The sequence below is a fragment of the Pan troglodytes genome, chromosome 5 (genome assembly GCF_028858775.2).
Source record: "Pan troglodytes isolate AG18354 chromosome 5, NHGRI_mPanTro3-v2.0_pri, whole genome shotgun sequence".
In the NCBI taxonomy this organism is placed as follows: domain Eukaryota; kingdom Metazoa; phylum Chordata; class Mammalia; order Primates; family Hominidae; genus Pan; species Pan troglodytes.
This window is the reverse complement of record NC_072403.2, coordinates 42,964,048-42,979,740: the sequence shown is the minus strand read 5'-3', so window position 1 is coordinate 42,979,740 and position 15,693 is coordinate 42,964,048. Positions and strand designations below refer to the sequence as shown.

At 48.7% G+C, this 15,693-nt stretch overlaps 1 protein-coding gene and 1 long non-coding RNA gene across 2 annotated transcripts; one reads left to right on the top strand and one right to left on the bottom strand.

The window, feature by feature from the left end:
* Positions 1 to 2,850: 2,850 nt before the first annotated feature.
* LOC107975277 (uncharacterized) lies at positions 2,851 to 3,662 on the top strand. The gene is made up of 2 exons (XR_001718693.1): positions 2,851 to 3,391; positions 3,497 to 3,662. It is a non-coding gene; the product is annotated as an uncharacterized LOC107975277 (long non-coding RNA).
* A 10,092-nt stretch (positions 3,663 to 13,754) lies between these two features.
* Positions 13,755 to 14,291, bottom strand: LOC748047 (large ribosomal subunit protein uL11-like). The gene has a single exon (XM_054687005.2). The coding sequence runs from the start codon at positions 14,289 to 14,291 to the stop codon at positions 13,794 to 13,796; it is 498 nt and encodes a 165-aa protein (XP_054542980.1). The 3' UTR covers positions 13,755 to 13,793.
* Positions 14,292 to 15,693: the final 1,402 nt, after the last annotated feature.

Sequence of the window (15,693 nt, the reverse complement as noted above, 5' to 3'; positions counted from 1 at the left end):
CCTGGACCACATCTTTCTCTTTGCATTGAGCAAGAAGCTATTTATCTGCCCCCTTGGAAGCTCCAGCATTTGAAAGGAAGGAGGCTGATTTCCTGACAAAATGTGACCCAAAGGACCATCCTCCTCCTACTCCCCATCATTTAAAAAAAAAAAAAGAGCAAGCAGGGGCTATCAGGGATACTTCCTGTTTTCCTCTCTTGAAAGCATCCTGGATAGATGAAACTGAAGGATCAAAGGGACTGCCTCCTCTGGGGCCTGGGGACTGGCAGAATGGCTTTTAACCCTCTGCTGTCTCCCACATGTGAGTGGCATGGGCAGTTGACGTCTTATATTTCCCTAGTAGATTTTAACTTCTTTTGGGCAGGGGCCTTGGCATTCATTCATTCGTCAAACATTACTGTACCTACCAAATCCCAGGCCTTGAGGATCTGGGGGTATAGAGATAAATATGACAATGTCTGGCCTCATTCATCTAAGAGTAATGATCCCATGTGCTAACATGATCAAGTATTTTCTCCCTGTGAAGCTCTTACTACATGCTTTTCATGCATTTGGTCCTCACAACAAGCTGATGGGGTATTCTTGCCCCCATCTTACTGACAAGAAAAGCAAAGCTTCTGAAAGTAAAATAACCTGACACAGGCATGTGACTGGTAGGTGTCAGGCCTGGGGTTAGAGCTGAGCGGTCTGAGCAGAAACCATGTTTATGGCTGATACACTAGCCTGACCCTGGAGACCTGCCTCCGTGTTTGAAACATGGTAGTGACTTTATTGCTAGTAATTTTTACAAGTGCATTTTATCTCTAGGCTTGGTCAGGTGGCTTCTGGTGAACAGGTTTGTTTACATCCGACTTACTGTATCATATTGTATTAGAGCATAGGTGAGTCAGCTTGCGGCCCCCTGAAGAGTGACAACAAGGCTGGAAAAACCAAGAGGCAACCTTTGGCCCTATTTGAGGAACGAAGAGAGCGTCAGGCTCTTGCTTCCCCTCTCTCATTTCTGGAATAGATCAGATTCCACAGATTTGTTTTGCTTTTTGTTTTGTACTGCATTTTTTTCCAATCCTGGAAAGAAAGCCGAGGGAGGTTGGGTGCGGTGGCTTATGCCTGGCAGCCCAGCACTTTGGGAGGCTGAGGTGGGCGGATCACTTGAGGTCAGGAGTTTGAGACCAGCCTGGCCAACATGGTAAAACACCGCCTCTACTAAAAATACAACAATTAGCTGGGCGTGGTGACAGGCGCCTATAATCCCAGCTACTTGGGAGGCTGAGGCAGGAGAATTGCTTGAACCCGGGAGGCAGAGGTTGCACGGAGCCGAGATTGCGCCACATAGTGAAACCCTATCTCAGCTAAAAATACAAAAAATTAGCCGGGTGTGGTGGCAGACACCTGTAATCCCAGCTACTCAGGAGGCTGAGGCACAAGGATTGCTTGAACTTGAGAGGCAGAGGTTGCAGTGAGCTGAGATCATGCCACTGCATGCCAGCCTGGCCGACAGAGCGAGACTCTGTCTCAAAAAACAAAACAAAACAAAACAAAAAAGGAAAGATATTTTCTCCATTTTTCTGGAGAGGAATCGAGGCTCAGAGTAGTTAGTTAATATACCCCAAGTCACACAGCTAGACAGAGCCAGGATTTGATCCTAGGTTTGACTAACTCCAGACCCTCCACTTGAATTATTCTACTTCCCTGATGCTAAAGTTGGCAGAGAGGAAGAAACTCCCTTCCTGCTGAGGTTCCTGACAAACAGTAGGGGCAGGTGAGGGTAGCAAGTAACCCTGAGATCTGCTGGTTAGGGACGCCTGGCACAAAAGGATCTTAAGATGCCTCTGATTCTGCAATTCTATCTCTTTAAGACCCAGAGTTCCCATGCCAAGCCTGCTCTGTGATCCTCAGAGATTTCAGGGGTGGGGAAACTGGATTGAATGCGCTGACATACAAGCAAAAAAAGACCTCAGCATTTTTGCCTCGCCTCGGTGGCTCCGGCCTTTTTTTATTTTTTTTCCCTCTCTCATTTATTTATTACTATGCTATTCCCTGGCCCTGCTGCTGTGTCAATACTGATAAAAGCAAATCACCCCACAAACAGGTGCAGCTGGGAGCTGCCCCTTGGACAGCTGCCAGGGAAATGTGATCGCTCAGCTGGGGTGACCTACCCCGGCCCAACCCCCTCTCGGGTTCCAGCCTAGGGCATGTGTCCTTGGGCAGTTAATGTTGGTCCACATGTCACAGCCCTGGTATCCCAGTTGGCATCATGGACTTGTGCTGGTGTGTGTGGTTTGGGTGGGGTGGGTATATGCAGGAGAGAAGGGAGGCTTCCAGGAATTTATTTTCTCTTTCGGTTTCTTCCAACAAATTCAGAAAATACAATGTCACCAAGTCCCCCTGCAAGAATTTGAAAATATTTCCTAAGAATATCACTGCCTTATTTCCCTAGGTAAGAAATATTTTTTCCCATTCCCAAATTCACACACACATGCAGTGTAATGATCCAAAAGAAATTTTCTGAGTATCTCCTAGGGCTTAGCTGTGGGTTCACCTAAATAAACATTTTGTGAGCCAACCCTGCTATCCAGAATGCATTTTGATGCTACCAAGCCATGTGACTTTGACTCTGGCTTGGAAAGATTTTATTTCATTTCCCCTCCCCCATTTCAGTGTTTTGTCCCCAAGCATCATTTCCCCACTTCCCTAGGGCACCAGCCTTTCCGGAAATGCCCTAGCTCTGCGTGCAGCCTCCGCCTCCCGGTGTGGAGAAGGCGGTGACAGCGCCGCGCCGGAGCCGCAAGGCGGGCCTGGGCGGAGGGCGAGGGGCCGGGGCGGCCGGGCCAGGCTGCCCGCCTGCCGCAGAGCAGCGCGCAGCTCAGGGAGGGAGGAGGTTGCCATGCAAATGACGCGGCGTCCTGCGGGCCCCCCTTACCCGGGGGCCCTCTGGTTGCCAAAACAGAGCATTCCCCAGAACAGTCGCCTGGAAACGAGCGCTGTCATAGCAGCCTTGAGCTCAGTAGCAGCGAGCCAGCTGTGCTGCCACGAGGAGCTGGGTCAGGATGTTCAGACCTCCTCAGCACCCCCTCCCCACCCAGTCTCCACCTCGGGGAAGGGAGTGGTGGCTTGGGCCACCGTGGAGGGGAGGGAGGGCACTAATTGGATTGGAACACTCCTGAAACGCATCAGCTGCTCCTCCCTGGGGGAGGGGGAGGAGGAAAGCTGCAGACTGTCTTTGTGATCGGCTCAGCCTCTCCCTCCCAGCAGCCTCGCCCTGACCTGGTCCTCACTGGCCTCTGCCCACCTATCGCTGTCCTGGGGCACAATGGCAAGATCTTTGTAAAATGGAGGAGGCAGACACCGGATCAGATAATCACCAAAATGAAATTCAGCCTTGATATGAAGGGTACCGTGGTGATGCTACCGGGATCTGACCTGGTTTGGAAGGGTTAGGGAAGAATGCAGGTTTGCCACAGCTCCCACGTACTCTAACTACTTCATCCCTTAACAGCCCCCCGTCTTTCCAGCACCTTTTCTCATCAGCTCAGCTATGCCAACCTGGTCTTCCTTAAACCTTGGGAGCATTTGCTTTTTCCTATTTCATTTGGCACCCAGAGAGCTGCCTCATCATTTAAGCGTGTGTGTGCTCACCAATTAAACTACAATATAAACTTTAAGAGGCAGGACTCATGTTATCATTGTCATGGCCCACCTTGACCATGAAGAACGAGACAGGCCAGGCGCAGTGGCTCACGCCTGTAATCCCAGCACTTTGGGAGGCCGAGGCGGGCGGATCACGAGGTCAGGAGATGGAGACCATCTTGGCTAACACGGTGAAACCCCGTCTCTATTAAAAATACAAAAAAATTAGCTGAGCATAGTGGCGGGTGCCTGTAGTCCCAGTTACTCAGGAGGCTGAGGCAGGAGAATGGTGTGAACCCGGGAGGCAGAGCTTGCAGTGAGCCGAGATCGCGCCACTGCACTCCAGCCTGGGCGACAGAGTGAGACACCATATCAAAAAGAAAAAAAAAAAAAAAGAACAAGACAGAGTTTCACAGACCTGCTTGAATTTAGGTGCCAGTGATCTTTGTCAACATAGTCATCACCCTGGGAGGCCTCTGGCGTTGCCTTTGCAACAACTGTTTTAGATTGGCCTTCAGAGACTAGTAAAACCTCTCCTGGGACTAGGGAGGGGAGGAGATTCAGTGACAGCCTGAGTGACAGTAAGCAAACAGGTGAGCTACAGAGAAAGTGGACGACTACTCAGGACACATCGAGCGTTTCATGTGGTCCGGACGCTGTACGCCAGAGCTTACAGGTGTGACTTAAGCATGTATGTGCAAGGGAGTCCCCTTCCTTCAAATTCCTAAAGGGCCTTGGGAGTCTTATGTACCCAAACAGCAAGTCTTCATTCAACCTTGCTTGGTAAGGCAGCATGTAAATGTGCAATCTCTCTCTCCTCCCTCTTCCTTTCCTTTCTAGTGTATTGAGTTCCTGCTGTCTGCCAGGCACTGAGCTAGGCACTGGAGGTTCAGAGAATGATTAAATTAGTATCATTCTGTATTTATGAGAAAAAAAATCCTAAACCATATGTAGGGGGCGTTTGCCTTGCCTACAGTCACCAGCATTTTTTGATCAACTTTCCTATTTTGGGTTTTTCCCACATCATAAATCCCACTTCCCCAAAGTAAAGGCCAGAAATTGACCTTCCCAGATGTCCTTGCAACTAACATGTAAGCAGGAGACCTAAGTTCCACCGATCAGATGCACCCACATGAGATTTTTTTTTCATTTTCTTTTTCTTTTTTTTTTTTTTTTGAGGTGGAGTCTCGCTGTGTTGCCCAGGCCGGAGTGCAGTGGCCCGATCTCGGCTCACTGCAGCCTCCGCCTCTGGGGTTCAATCAATTCTCCTGCCTCAATCTCCGGAGTAGCTGGGACTACAGGCACGTGCTGCCACACCTGGCTAATTTTTGTATTTTTAGTAAAGACGGGGTTTCCCCATGTTGGCCAGGATGGTCTTGATCTCCTGACCTCATGATCCCCCGCCTCAGCCTCCCAAAGTGCTGGGATTACAGGAGTGAGCCACTGCGCCCAGTCTTTTTTTTTTTTGAGATGGAGTCTCGCTCTGTCGCCCAGGCTAGAATGCAATGGCATAATCTCGGCTCACTGCAACCTCCACCTCCTAGGTTCAAGCAAGTCTCCTGCCTCAGCCTCTCAAGTAGCTGGGATGATAGTTGTGCACCATTACGCCTAGCTAATTTTTGTATTTTCAGTAGAGACAGAGTTTTACCATGTTGACCAGGCTGGTCTCGAACTCCTGACCTCAGGTGATCTGCCCACCTCAGCCTCCCAGAGTGCTGGAATTACAGGCGTGAGCCACCACACCTGGCCTGTTTTTCCTTTTTTAGACAAGGTCTTGCTTGAACTCCTGGTCTCAAGCGATTCTCCATCCTGAGCCTCCCAAGTAGCTAGGACTACAGTTCTACAGTTGTGTACCACCAACGACATGAGTTGTTTTTTGTTTTTTGAGATGGGGTCTCACTCTGTCATCCAGGCTGGAGTGAAGTGGCACAATCTTGGCTCACCACAACCTCCGCCTCCCAGGCTCAAGCGATCCACCTCAGCCTCCTGAGTAACTGGGACCACAGGCGCGCACCACCAGGCCCAGCTAATTTTTTGTATTTTTAGTAGAGATGGGGTTTCACCATGTTGCCCAGGCTGGTCTCGAACTCCTGAGCTCAAGTGATTGTGCCCAAATTGGCCTCCCAAAATGCTGGGTTTACAGGTGTGAACCACTGGCTTCACATGAGATCTTGATTTGGAAGAAAGCAATTGAGGAAGAAAGCATCCTGGGGAAGGGGGCTTTCCATCCTCTGAACCCCACACCCATGGTTGTGCCCATCACTCAAAGGCATGCACTTGCCTCGTGTTGCCTTGTGACATGGTTCCTATTGTTACCCAACAGTCCTATTTTACCTTGAGCAAGGATGACATGCACATTTGTGACTCATTTCATATTGTTCTGCCCTCTCCCATCTCCAGACTCCCAGAGGCACTGACTGTCCCGTGGCTGGCATGTGCAGTGCAGCTATTTTTCACATGGGCACAACCCATCACCCAGCATACTGTCAACTCCGTGGTGTCTTGGGATTGCAACTTATGTGATTTTTGCCAACCCCCTTTCCTACGGCTTTACAAGAAATAGGATTTTATGATATGCCTGTGGAAAATGAAAATCATATTATTTATTTTCAAATTGATGACTTTCTCCATAATAAAATTATAAGCATTTGCAGACATAGCTCATTCATTCATTCATTCCTTCAGCAGTAAATGAGTGCCTATGGTATGCCTGGCATTGTGTTGAGTGCTGGGACAGAACTGAGTACAGCACAACTCCTCCGTACAATATGTTAGTTTATTAGCAAAAAACAGATACAGGCTGGGTGCCATGGCTTAGGCCTGTATCCCAACATTTTGGGAGGCTGAGGCCTGAGGATTGCTTGAGCCCAGGAGTTAGAGAGCAGCCTGGACAGTACAGGGAGACCTTGTCTCTGCAAAAAATAAAAAAATTAGCCAGGTGGGGTGGTGTGCACCTGTAGTCTCAGACACTCAGGAGGCTAAGGTGAGAAGATCACTTTAGCCCATGAGGTTGAGACTGCAGTGAGCATGGTCATGCCACTGCACTCTATCCTGGGTGTCGGAGCAGACAAGTAAGTTGGGGAAAGGTGGTACAAGAGCTCTGATGGCCAGTGTGCAGGGTAGAGAAGGGAGTGGTTGGTTGGGCGCAGAAAAGACTCTTTCATAGGCACAACATCAAGTGCTTATTCTAGGACAGCTTTTTTCTCAGGACTTAATGTATATTCATTCACTTAATCTTCACAACAGCAATAAGGCAGGTGTTTTTTTGGTTTTTTTGTTTTTTTGTTTTTTTGTTGAGACGGAGTCTTGCTCTGTTGCCCAGGCTGGAGTGCAGTGGCGTGATCTCGGCTCACTGCAAGCTCTGCCTCCCAGGTTCACGCCATTCTCCTGTCTCAGCCTCCCAAGTAGCTGGGACCACAGGTGCCCGCCACCACGCCCGGCTAATTTTCTGTATTTTTAGTAGAGATGGGGTTTCACTCTTGATCTCCTGACCTCATGAGCCGCCACCTCGACCTCCCAAAGTGCTGGGATTACAGGTGTGAGCCACCATGCCCGGCTTTTTTTTTTTTTTTTTTTTGAGACAAATTATCACTCTGTTGCCCATGCTGGAGTGCAGTGGCATCTCAGCTCATGGCAACCTCTACCTCTCAGGTTCAAGCAATTCTCCTTCTCAGCCTCCCGAATAGCTGAGATTACAGGCACCTGCCACCAAACCTGGCTAATTTTTGTATTTTTAGTACAGACAGAGTCTCACCATATTGACCAGGCTGGTCTCAAACTCTTGACCTCATGATCTACCCACCTCAGTCTCCCAAAGTGCTGGGGTACAGGCGTGAGCCACTGTGCCCAGCCAATACCATATCTTACAGGTAAGGGAACCAAAGCCCTGAGAGGTGTAATGTCTTGCAGGGTTGCATAGCTGGTGAGTTGCAGAGCTGGGATGTGTCCTCCATACTCTAACATCCATGTGCTTAACTGCTGCACTGCACTGCCTCGAGCAGATTCTGGAAAGTGAAAAACTAGTGATCACCAGGCATCTTTACAGGCTCAGGGCATGGAGTGGCTGCCTGTTTTGTTCAGCTGGGACATGGTGCACTGGGAAATGGTATGGTGTAGAGGGCGGCCATCCAAAATACTTAAAAGTGATAGGTGAGAACTCACTACCACAAGCTGGGACTTCAGTTGTTCTCTTTGTTCCTTGATGGATAATTTCACTTCTTAAGAGTGGTTGACCTAGACAAAATTGTAAGGTTGGCAGAATGGGCTTCTCCCTAGGCAGATAGAATTTGCTTTGGAATCTCAGGGACTTGGGATCTGGTCCCCACTCTGCCACTGACCAGCTGAGTGACTTTGGGCAAGTCACTCAACATCTCTTAACCTCGGTTCTCACCACTGGTAATTAAGAATAATAACCTCATAGTGTTGACATAGGATTAAATGAGATAATGCATGTCAATGAGCTTAGAATGCAAACAAGCCAAAAGTAACATTTATTCAATTTTTAAGTTCACAATATCTCATCTACAACTCCAAACACCTAAAAGCTCTGAAAACGAAACACATTTGGCAACAAAACCTGAGTTTTGAGTCTCACTCTGTCACCCAGGCTGGAGAGTGCAATGGCACAATCTCGGCTTACTGCAACCTCCGCCTCCTGGGTTTAAGTGATTCTCATGCCTCAGCCTCCTGACTAGCTGGGATTGCAGGCACTCGCTATCGTGCCTGGCTAATTTTTGTATTTTTGTAGAGATGGGGTTTCACCATGTTGGCCAGGCTTGTCTTGAACTCCTGACCTCAGGCGATCTGCCTGCCTCGGCCTCCTAAAGTGCTGGGATTACAGGCTTGAGCCACAGCACCCAGACAAAACCTGAGTTTTTTTTATTCCCACCTAGTGTGAATTTTCCGTGTACTTTTTTGCAGGAATATTAAAGTATTTGTTTAAAGTATTTGATGACATCCCAGATTCTGCTGGGGGCATTGCAAAATATGTGGCATGGCACCGTGTTCCTTTTCTAAAATCTGAAAGACTCTGCATTACAAAACACATCTGACCCAAAGGCATCAGATAAGGGATTTTGACCAGCATTATGTCATCTCTAGACCACTCTCTCCACTCCCAGTCCCCCTCTTACTCTAACTGTTCAAATGGCCATTGGGCATCTAGAATCAACCCTTCTCTGCAAAAGAAATACACATACACCCATATATCCTTTGGGTCTCTCCATACACCTGTCTCCCTCAGCCAAGCTCCTTTGCTCCCACTATTTCTTCAGTCCTGATTTTTGCCAACCTCATTGAATTTAAATGCCCCCATACCCCTCTACCCCCACGCCCTGGTCAAGAACACAGATTTTAGAGATGGTGCCTTCTCTGAACTACTTTGGTAGTATAGGCCCAGCCAGTCGTTACTGCCTGTGGGCTGCAGAATTATTCCAAGAAGCTCTATGTCTATTTGAACTCCAAATACTATCTGCCAACTGTGTAAGTAATGTCTGGTGCATAACTGTGCTACTCCTTTTCAGCTGTGCTGAAGGCCTGATTGTTTTTTGTCACTATGAATTTTCCCCGTTTACCAAAGCCCAGAATAACAGCTTCTCTCCTTTGCAGGGCTGCGGTCATTTCCAAAGGGAACAAGGGGTCTTCATGCTGGGGCAGGTTACAAACCACTGAGCTGGGCTGTCTTGGTAGTGTGCCATTCCTCTTTGGTAGCGGGGGGAATCATGAGACCTGAGGTCAAGTTCCAGCTCTTCCCTGGCTGGTTAGATGATCTTGGGGGCAGACCCTTGTGACTTGGAAAGCTTTGGTTTCCTCATTCTGGAGCAGAGATCATGAAAATTATTTGGCAGGATTGTGAAGAAGATTAAATGAGATAATGAAAGGACTTTGAAAACTGTGAGGTGTTGCACAAATGGAAAGCTTGTTGTCATCTTACACATATTGTCAACTTCTTTTTTTTTTTTTTTTTGAGACGGAGTGTCTCTCTGTTGCCCAGGCTGGAGTGCAGTGCCGCGATCTCGGCTCACTGCAACCTCTGCGTCCCAGGTTCAAATGATTCTCCTGCTTCAGCCTTCTGAGTAGCTGGGATTACGGGCACCACCATGCCCGGCTAATTTTTGGATTTTTAGTAGAGATGGGGTTTCACCATGTTGGCTAGGTTTGTCTTGAACTCCTGATCTCAAGTGATTAGCCCGCCTCGGTCTCCCAAAGTGCTGGGATTAGAGGCGTGAGCCACTATTGTGGCTCTTGGAGCCACAATATTCCAAGTGCTCTTGGAGCACTTGGCCACATATTGTCAGCTTCTTAAAGGTGGGAATAGTCTCTTCTGTTTTCTTCAGTTTCCTCAGTGGCACTCCCCACCCCCATTCTGCAATCAACACAGTACTGGCTATAGAGATGGCCTTGTATAAAACACTGCGAAGTAACTTGCACAGAGGCTTAGCAAATAAGAGCTATTTAATAAATGGTGGTTAATATGCACGCACGTTCCATCCATTGTGCGGAGAAGCAGTGTGGTGCAGCGATTTAGAGCATGGGCCCTGGTATTAATCCACTCTCTGCCACTTGCTTGGTTAGCACGTGTGACCTTGGGCAAGGTTAGCACTAATAGGCCCTAATATTCTCATCTATCACACATGGCTGATGATAATAGTAGTTAATTCATGAAGTTGTGAAAACTGAAAGGGTTTAGTCTATGTAACAGAGCCGGGCACGAATCGAGCACTCTGTAGGCATCTGTTGTTTTTGTCTTTTTTTGCGACAAGATCTCAATCTGTCGCCCAGGGTGAGTGCAGTGGCACAATCATGACTCACTGCGGCCTCGACCTCCTGGGCTCAAGTGATCCTCCCACCTCAGCTTCCTGAATAGCTGGGACTACAGGTGCATGCCACCATGCTCAGCTAAGTTAAAAATTTTTTTTTGTAGAGATGGGGTCTTGCTATGTTGCCGAGGCTGGTCTTGAACTCCTGGCCTCAAGCAATCCTCCCACCTCAGTCTCCCAAAGTGCTGGGATTACAGGGGAGCCACCACACCCAGCCCAGTTGTTATTTAACAAGAGGTGGTTGGTGGCTGGGCGTGGTGGCTCATGCCTGTAATCCCAGCACTTTGAGAGGCCGAGGCAGGTGGATCACCTGAGGCCAGGAGTTTGAGACCAGCCTGGCCAACATGGCGAAACCCTGTTTCTACTAAAAACATAAAAATTAGTTGAGTGTGGTGGCATGTGCCTGTATCCCACCTACTCGGGAGGCTGAGGCACGAGAATCGCTGGAACTGGGAGGCGCAGGTTGCAGTGAGCCAAAATTACACCACTGCATTCCAGCCTGGGAGACAGAGCAAGACTCTGTCTCAAAAAAAAAAAAAAAAAAAAAAAGAGATGGTTGGAGAAGATCGCCAGACAGGAAGTCTAGCTTCTGGTCTTTGTTCAGAGTCAGCATAGTCTTCAAAGAGGGTTAGATGCTCAGGCCAGCCTCTCAGGATCAGCACAAATCATGCAGTGGTGAACAGACTTGGGTGTCGTTTCCCCCAGGTGTGGGTGAAGTTCCTAGACTAGACCAGATATCATTGGGTAAAAGGTGTGCCTGTTTAACATTTGGATAAATATCACTATTGTCCAACATACAGAAGTTTCTGTCCACACCACCTCCTGCCAGAACAAGAATGCCTATTTCCCCATGTCCTAACCAACTCATATTTTTAAGTATTTTATTAATTTTTTGACTAGGTAATGTTTGCAGATGGCACAAAATTTAAAAAGGTAGGGAAGGGCATGCAGTGAGAGATCTCCACATTCCCATCGCAGCCATCCCAGTCCTGTCCCCAGAACCACAAACTTTGATCTCAGCCTTTCTGGTAAATGGAAAGTGGTATCTCACTCAATAAATCTCACAATTATGTTGACGTGAAAACAAATTACTATATATTAGGGAGTAGAATGTTGCATGTGAATGAATTTTAAGATTAAACAGGAGACTTCAAAGACATTTCATGCTCTAGGGTGGGGAGCGGCCCTTCTCTTGGGGGAAACCTTGATACGGCTCTGTGTTAGTCTGTGGAATGAATGCTTGAAGGTGCCCCCACTTGTCTCGATCACATTGCGGTTTCCCTCATCCCCCAGTCACCTGTTTACCTTCCATCCCTTTGGGCTCTTCCTGCCCTTGGCCTGGTCACCACCTTGCTGCCTTACCTTAAGTCAGTCACCTCCCGCTCTGTGCTTCCTGACTTGTAAAAAAGGGGCTGAACTAGGCCTCATTCCAGGTGTAGCATTCCAAGACTGATCAACTAATTCACATTAAGGTGTAGATGACTGATAACAGCTTAATGTATTACCTCTCCTGTGGGTGGAAACATTTTAAGAGACGCAATTTCTCATCCTCCAAGAATGAATGCGCATGGTGCAATTTCAGGAATGGTCACAGGTGTGTGGGGATGATGTAGGGGGAGGGGTCCCTTTCCTGGCACCCCTCCAGTGGTCACTGTAGGCCCCCACCTGCTCCAGCCAGGGGTGGTGGCAGCCCTGAGGGGAACAAACCTGCTGGCTTCCCTCACACCACAGTCCACATTCATTTCTCTCTGGCAGTGGCCAAGAGCAGGGTTTTGTCATACAGAAAAATGCCTCATCAGGGAAACCCACGTGTGTGGCCTGGAAAACTACCTTGTCCCCTGGGGCGAGGGGTGCGGTGGAGGTGTTAGCAGCTTGATTTCTAGGTTCTCAGGTCAGTTCTTGTCCTGGGTGGGTGAGGAGACCCCCACTGGAGGGCCACTGGCCTTCCGCCAGAGCAGGTGGTCCTGCCACACCTGGATCCAAGACGTCTGCTTTTTACGGAGAGAAAGAGGCTGTGTCAGACACTGTCTGGTTTTGTTGGCTGAAGGAGGTTTGGTTTGGCTTCTGAATTTTCAGGGAGGGCTGATGGCCCGCAGCCACGAGCCACCGTTAGCCTGTGAGAAAGAGGAAAGGCGTTTCTTTAGCTGTGAAGTCTAGGCCACTGCATCCCAGCCCGTGTTCCGCACTCACCCCTTGGGCCCTCATGGGGTGCCGTTTTGTCCCACTACTGTCTAGGCCTTTCTTCGGTGCAGGCGGCTGGGGAAGCCAGTCTGTGCTGCCCCCAGAACAGTGGTGGGTGGGGATGGAAACCAGGGGCTGAGGGGCTCAGGTCAGATCAGTGAGAGATGTGCCTCGCTCTCTGGCAGAACCTCCACTGTTGCATCCCCTCCTCTTTTCTGGACCAGGGCAGCTTCTCCAGACCTGATGATGCTTAACCCGTGAGCCTCATCACAGAGCATTCAGAGCTCTAGACCCTCCCTACGCAAAGGGTGGTGTATGACCAGCCTCATCCGCCTCACCTGGGAGTCGGTTATGCTGCAGGCCTTAGGGAGGTGGGAATGCCATAGAAGCTCTCTGGGGAGGCCCCTCTGAGGGGGAGACTCACCACAGGCCTGGTTCAACGGAGAGAGATGGACACTGGGAGAGGAGCGCACGATGGGGCTGCGTGCTGAACTAGGGAGGTGTCTTCCCTTCCTTCCCTCCCTCTCTCCCTCCCTCCCTTCCTTCCTTCCTTCCTTCTTTCTTTCTTTTCTTTTATTTTCTTTCTTTTTTTTTGAGATGGAGTTTCGCTCTTGTCGCCCAGGCTGGAGTGCAATGACGCCATTTCAGCTCACTGCAACCTCTGCCTCCTGGGTTCAAGCGATTCTCCTGCCTCAGCCTCCCAACTAGCTGGGATTACAGGCGCTCGTCACCACGCCCGGCTAATTTTGTATTTTCAGTAGAGACGGGGTTTCACCATGTTGCCCAGGCTGGTCTCAAACTCCTGACCTCAGGTGATCTGCCCATCTCAACCTCCCAAAGTTCTGGGATTACAGGCGTGAGTTAACACTCCCGGCCTTAATTTATTTCAAAACGGTTTCTTTTAGTTTTATTTTCATTTTATTTTAAATAGGCAACCCACTCACACAGTTAAAATTCTAAGGGCACAGGAGGGTATGTAAAATACAGTTTCTTTCACAGACTTGTTTCCTAGCTGCTTCCCCTCTCAAAGGCAACCCATGTGGCCCAGGGACATTAGATTACGCCAGTAAAAACATGCACATGCGCATGCGTGTGTGTGTGTCACTAGACCTTTTATTTTTGTTTTGTTTGTCAAATGATCCTTTATTGAAATATTTTCCTTTGTGCTTAACTAGCTGGGCATTCCACAGCACCACTGTTGATGTCATCTATGATGTCATGAGGGTGGCGGCCATCAACATTGCAGCCCACAGACTGGGCAGTCCCCAGGATCTCTTTAATGGTTCCAGTGAGATCTCTGGCTAAAGATCGGTGCCGCATCCGTGGAGCAATGTTGACGATCTCATCAAAAGTGATATTCCCACTGTGTTTAATGTTTTTCTGTTTCTTTCTGTCTCTTGGTGGTTCCTTAAGGGCTTTGATGATCAGGGCAGAAGCAGAAGGCACCACCTCAATCTGGGCCTGTCTGTTCTCAATGGTCAGTTTCACTGTAATCCTCAGGCCCTTCCAGTCACCCGTTGCCTTGGCAATGTCATCACCAATCTTTTTTGGAGACAGGTCCAGGGGGCCGATCTTGGGGCCCAGCGCAGACGTGGCACTGACTTCACCCCCAGTGCACCTCAGGTATACGACTTTGATCTCGCTGGGGTTGAACTTCGGCCACATGGTGGAGGCGGCTGGTGTTGGATGAACACAGATTCTGGACCGCTGAAGAAAGTTGCACCTTGGCCTCCTCTGAGCTGAGAGCCGAAAAGCCCGCTAGACCCCTTTTAAAAATTCAAAGGTTGGCTGGGTGGGGTGGCTTACGCCTGTAATCCCAGCACTTTGGTAGGCAGAAGTGGGCAGATCACAAGGTCAGGAGTTCAAGACCAGCCTGGCTAATATGGTGAAACCCCATGTCTACTAAAAATACAAAAAAATTAGCAGGGCATGGTGGCACATGCCTGTAATCCAGCTACTTGGGAGGCTGAGGCAAGAGAATTGCTTGAACCCGGGAGGAAGAGGTTGCAGTGAGCCAAGATCACGCCACTGCACTCCAGCCTGGGCGACAGGGCGAGACTGTCTCAAAAAAAAATAATAATAAAATAAAAATAAAAATAGAAAAAAATAAAAATAAAAAAATTCAAAGTTTGGCCCATGGCACACAGTGTATGAACCTTACTTTTCTCACCTAGTGTGTCTTGTAGATCATTCTATATCAGTATGTAAAGAACATCCTAGATTATATTTCAGATGAATATTATTCTACTCTAAAGATAGACCTCAATTTATATAGCCAGGACCCTACTGCTGGACTTTTAGGTTGTTTAATAAATGTAGCCTAATTTTATTTATTTATTTATTTATTTATTGAAACGGAGTCTCGCTCTGTCACCCAGGCTGGAGTGCAGTGGCACGATCTCTGCTCACTGCAAGCTCCACCTCCCGGGTTCACACCATTCTCTTGCCTCAGCCTCCCGAGTAGCTGGGACTACAGGCGCCCGCCACGACGCCCGGCTAATTTTTTTGTATTTTTAGTAGAGACGGGGTTTCACCGTGTTAGCCAGGATGGTCTCGATCTCCTGAACTCGTGATCCGCCCGCCTCAGCCTCCCAAAGTGCTGGGATTACAGACGTGAGCCACCGCACCTGGCAATAAATGTAGCCTAATTTTAGAATCTTAGAAAATAGAAGGTCATTTAACCGCAACTCCCATCCACCCTGCCTAGGTTTTTTTTTTTTTTTTTTTTTTTGGTAGAGATGAGGTCTTGCTTTGTTGCCCAGGCTCATCTTGAACTCCTGGCTTCAAGCTATCCTCCCGCCTCAGCCTCCCTCCCAAAGTGCTGGGATGTGCCCAGCCCTGCCAAGGAGTTCTTTCATGGTGTCTGATTGCATGCCTGAGACCCAGCTGCAGTGTCGCCTCCTCTGGGAAGCTCCACCTTCCTCTCCCTCTCATCACCCTTGCACATACCTTAGCCAGAGCCCTAATCACATGATATTATTTAGGCAAAAGCGTGATAACTTTGCTTTTGTATCTTCTCAGCCCTGCCCCTATTGCAGAGCATAGTAGGTACAGAACCAATGTGAAT

Coding starts and splice junctions, on each gene's coding strand:
- LOC748047 (XM_054687005.2), bottom strand. CDS start 14,291: ATGTGGCCGAAGTTCAACCCCAGCGAGATCAAAGTCGTATACCTGAGG.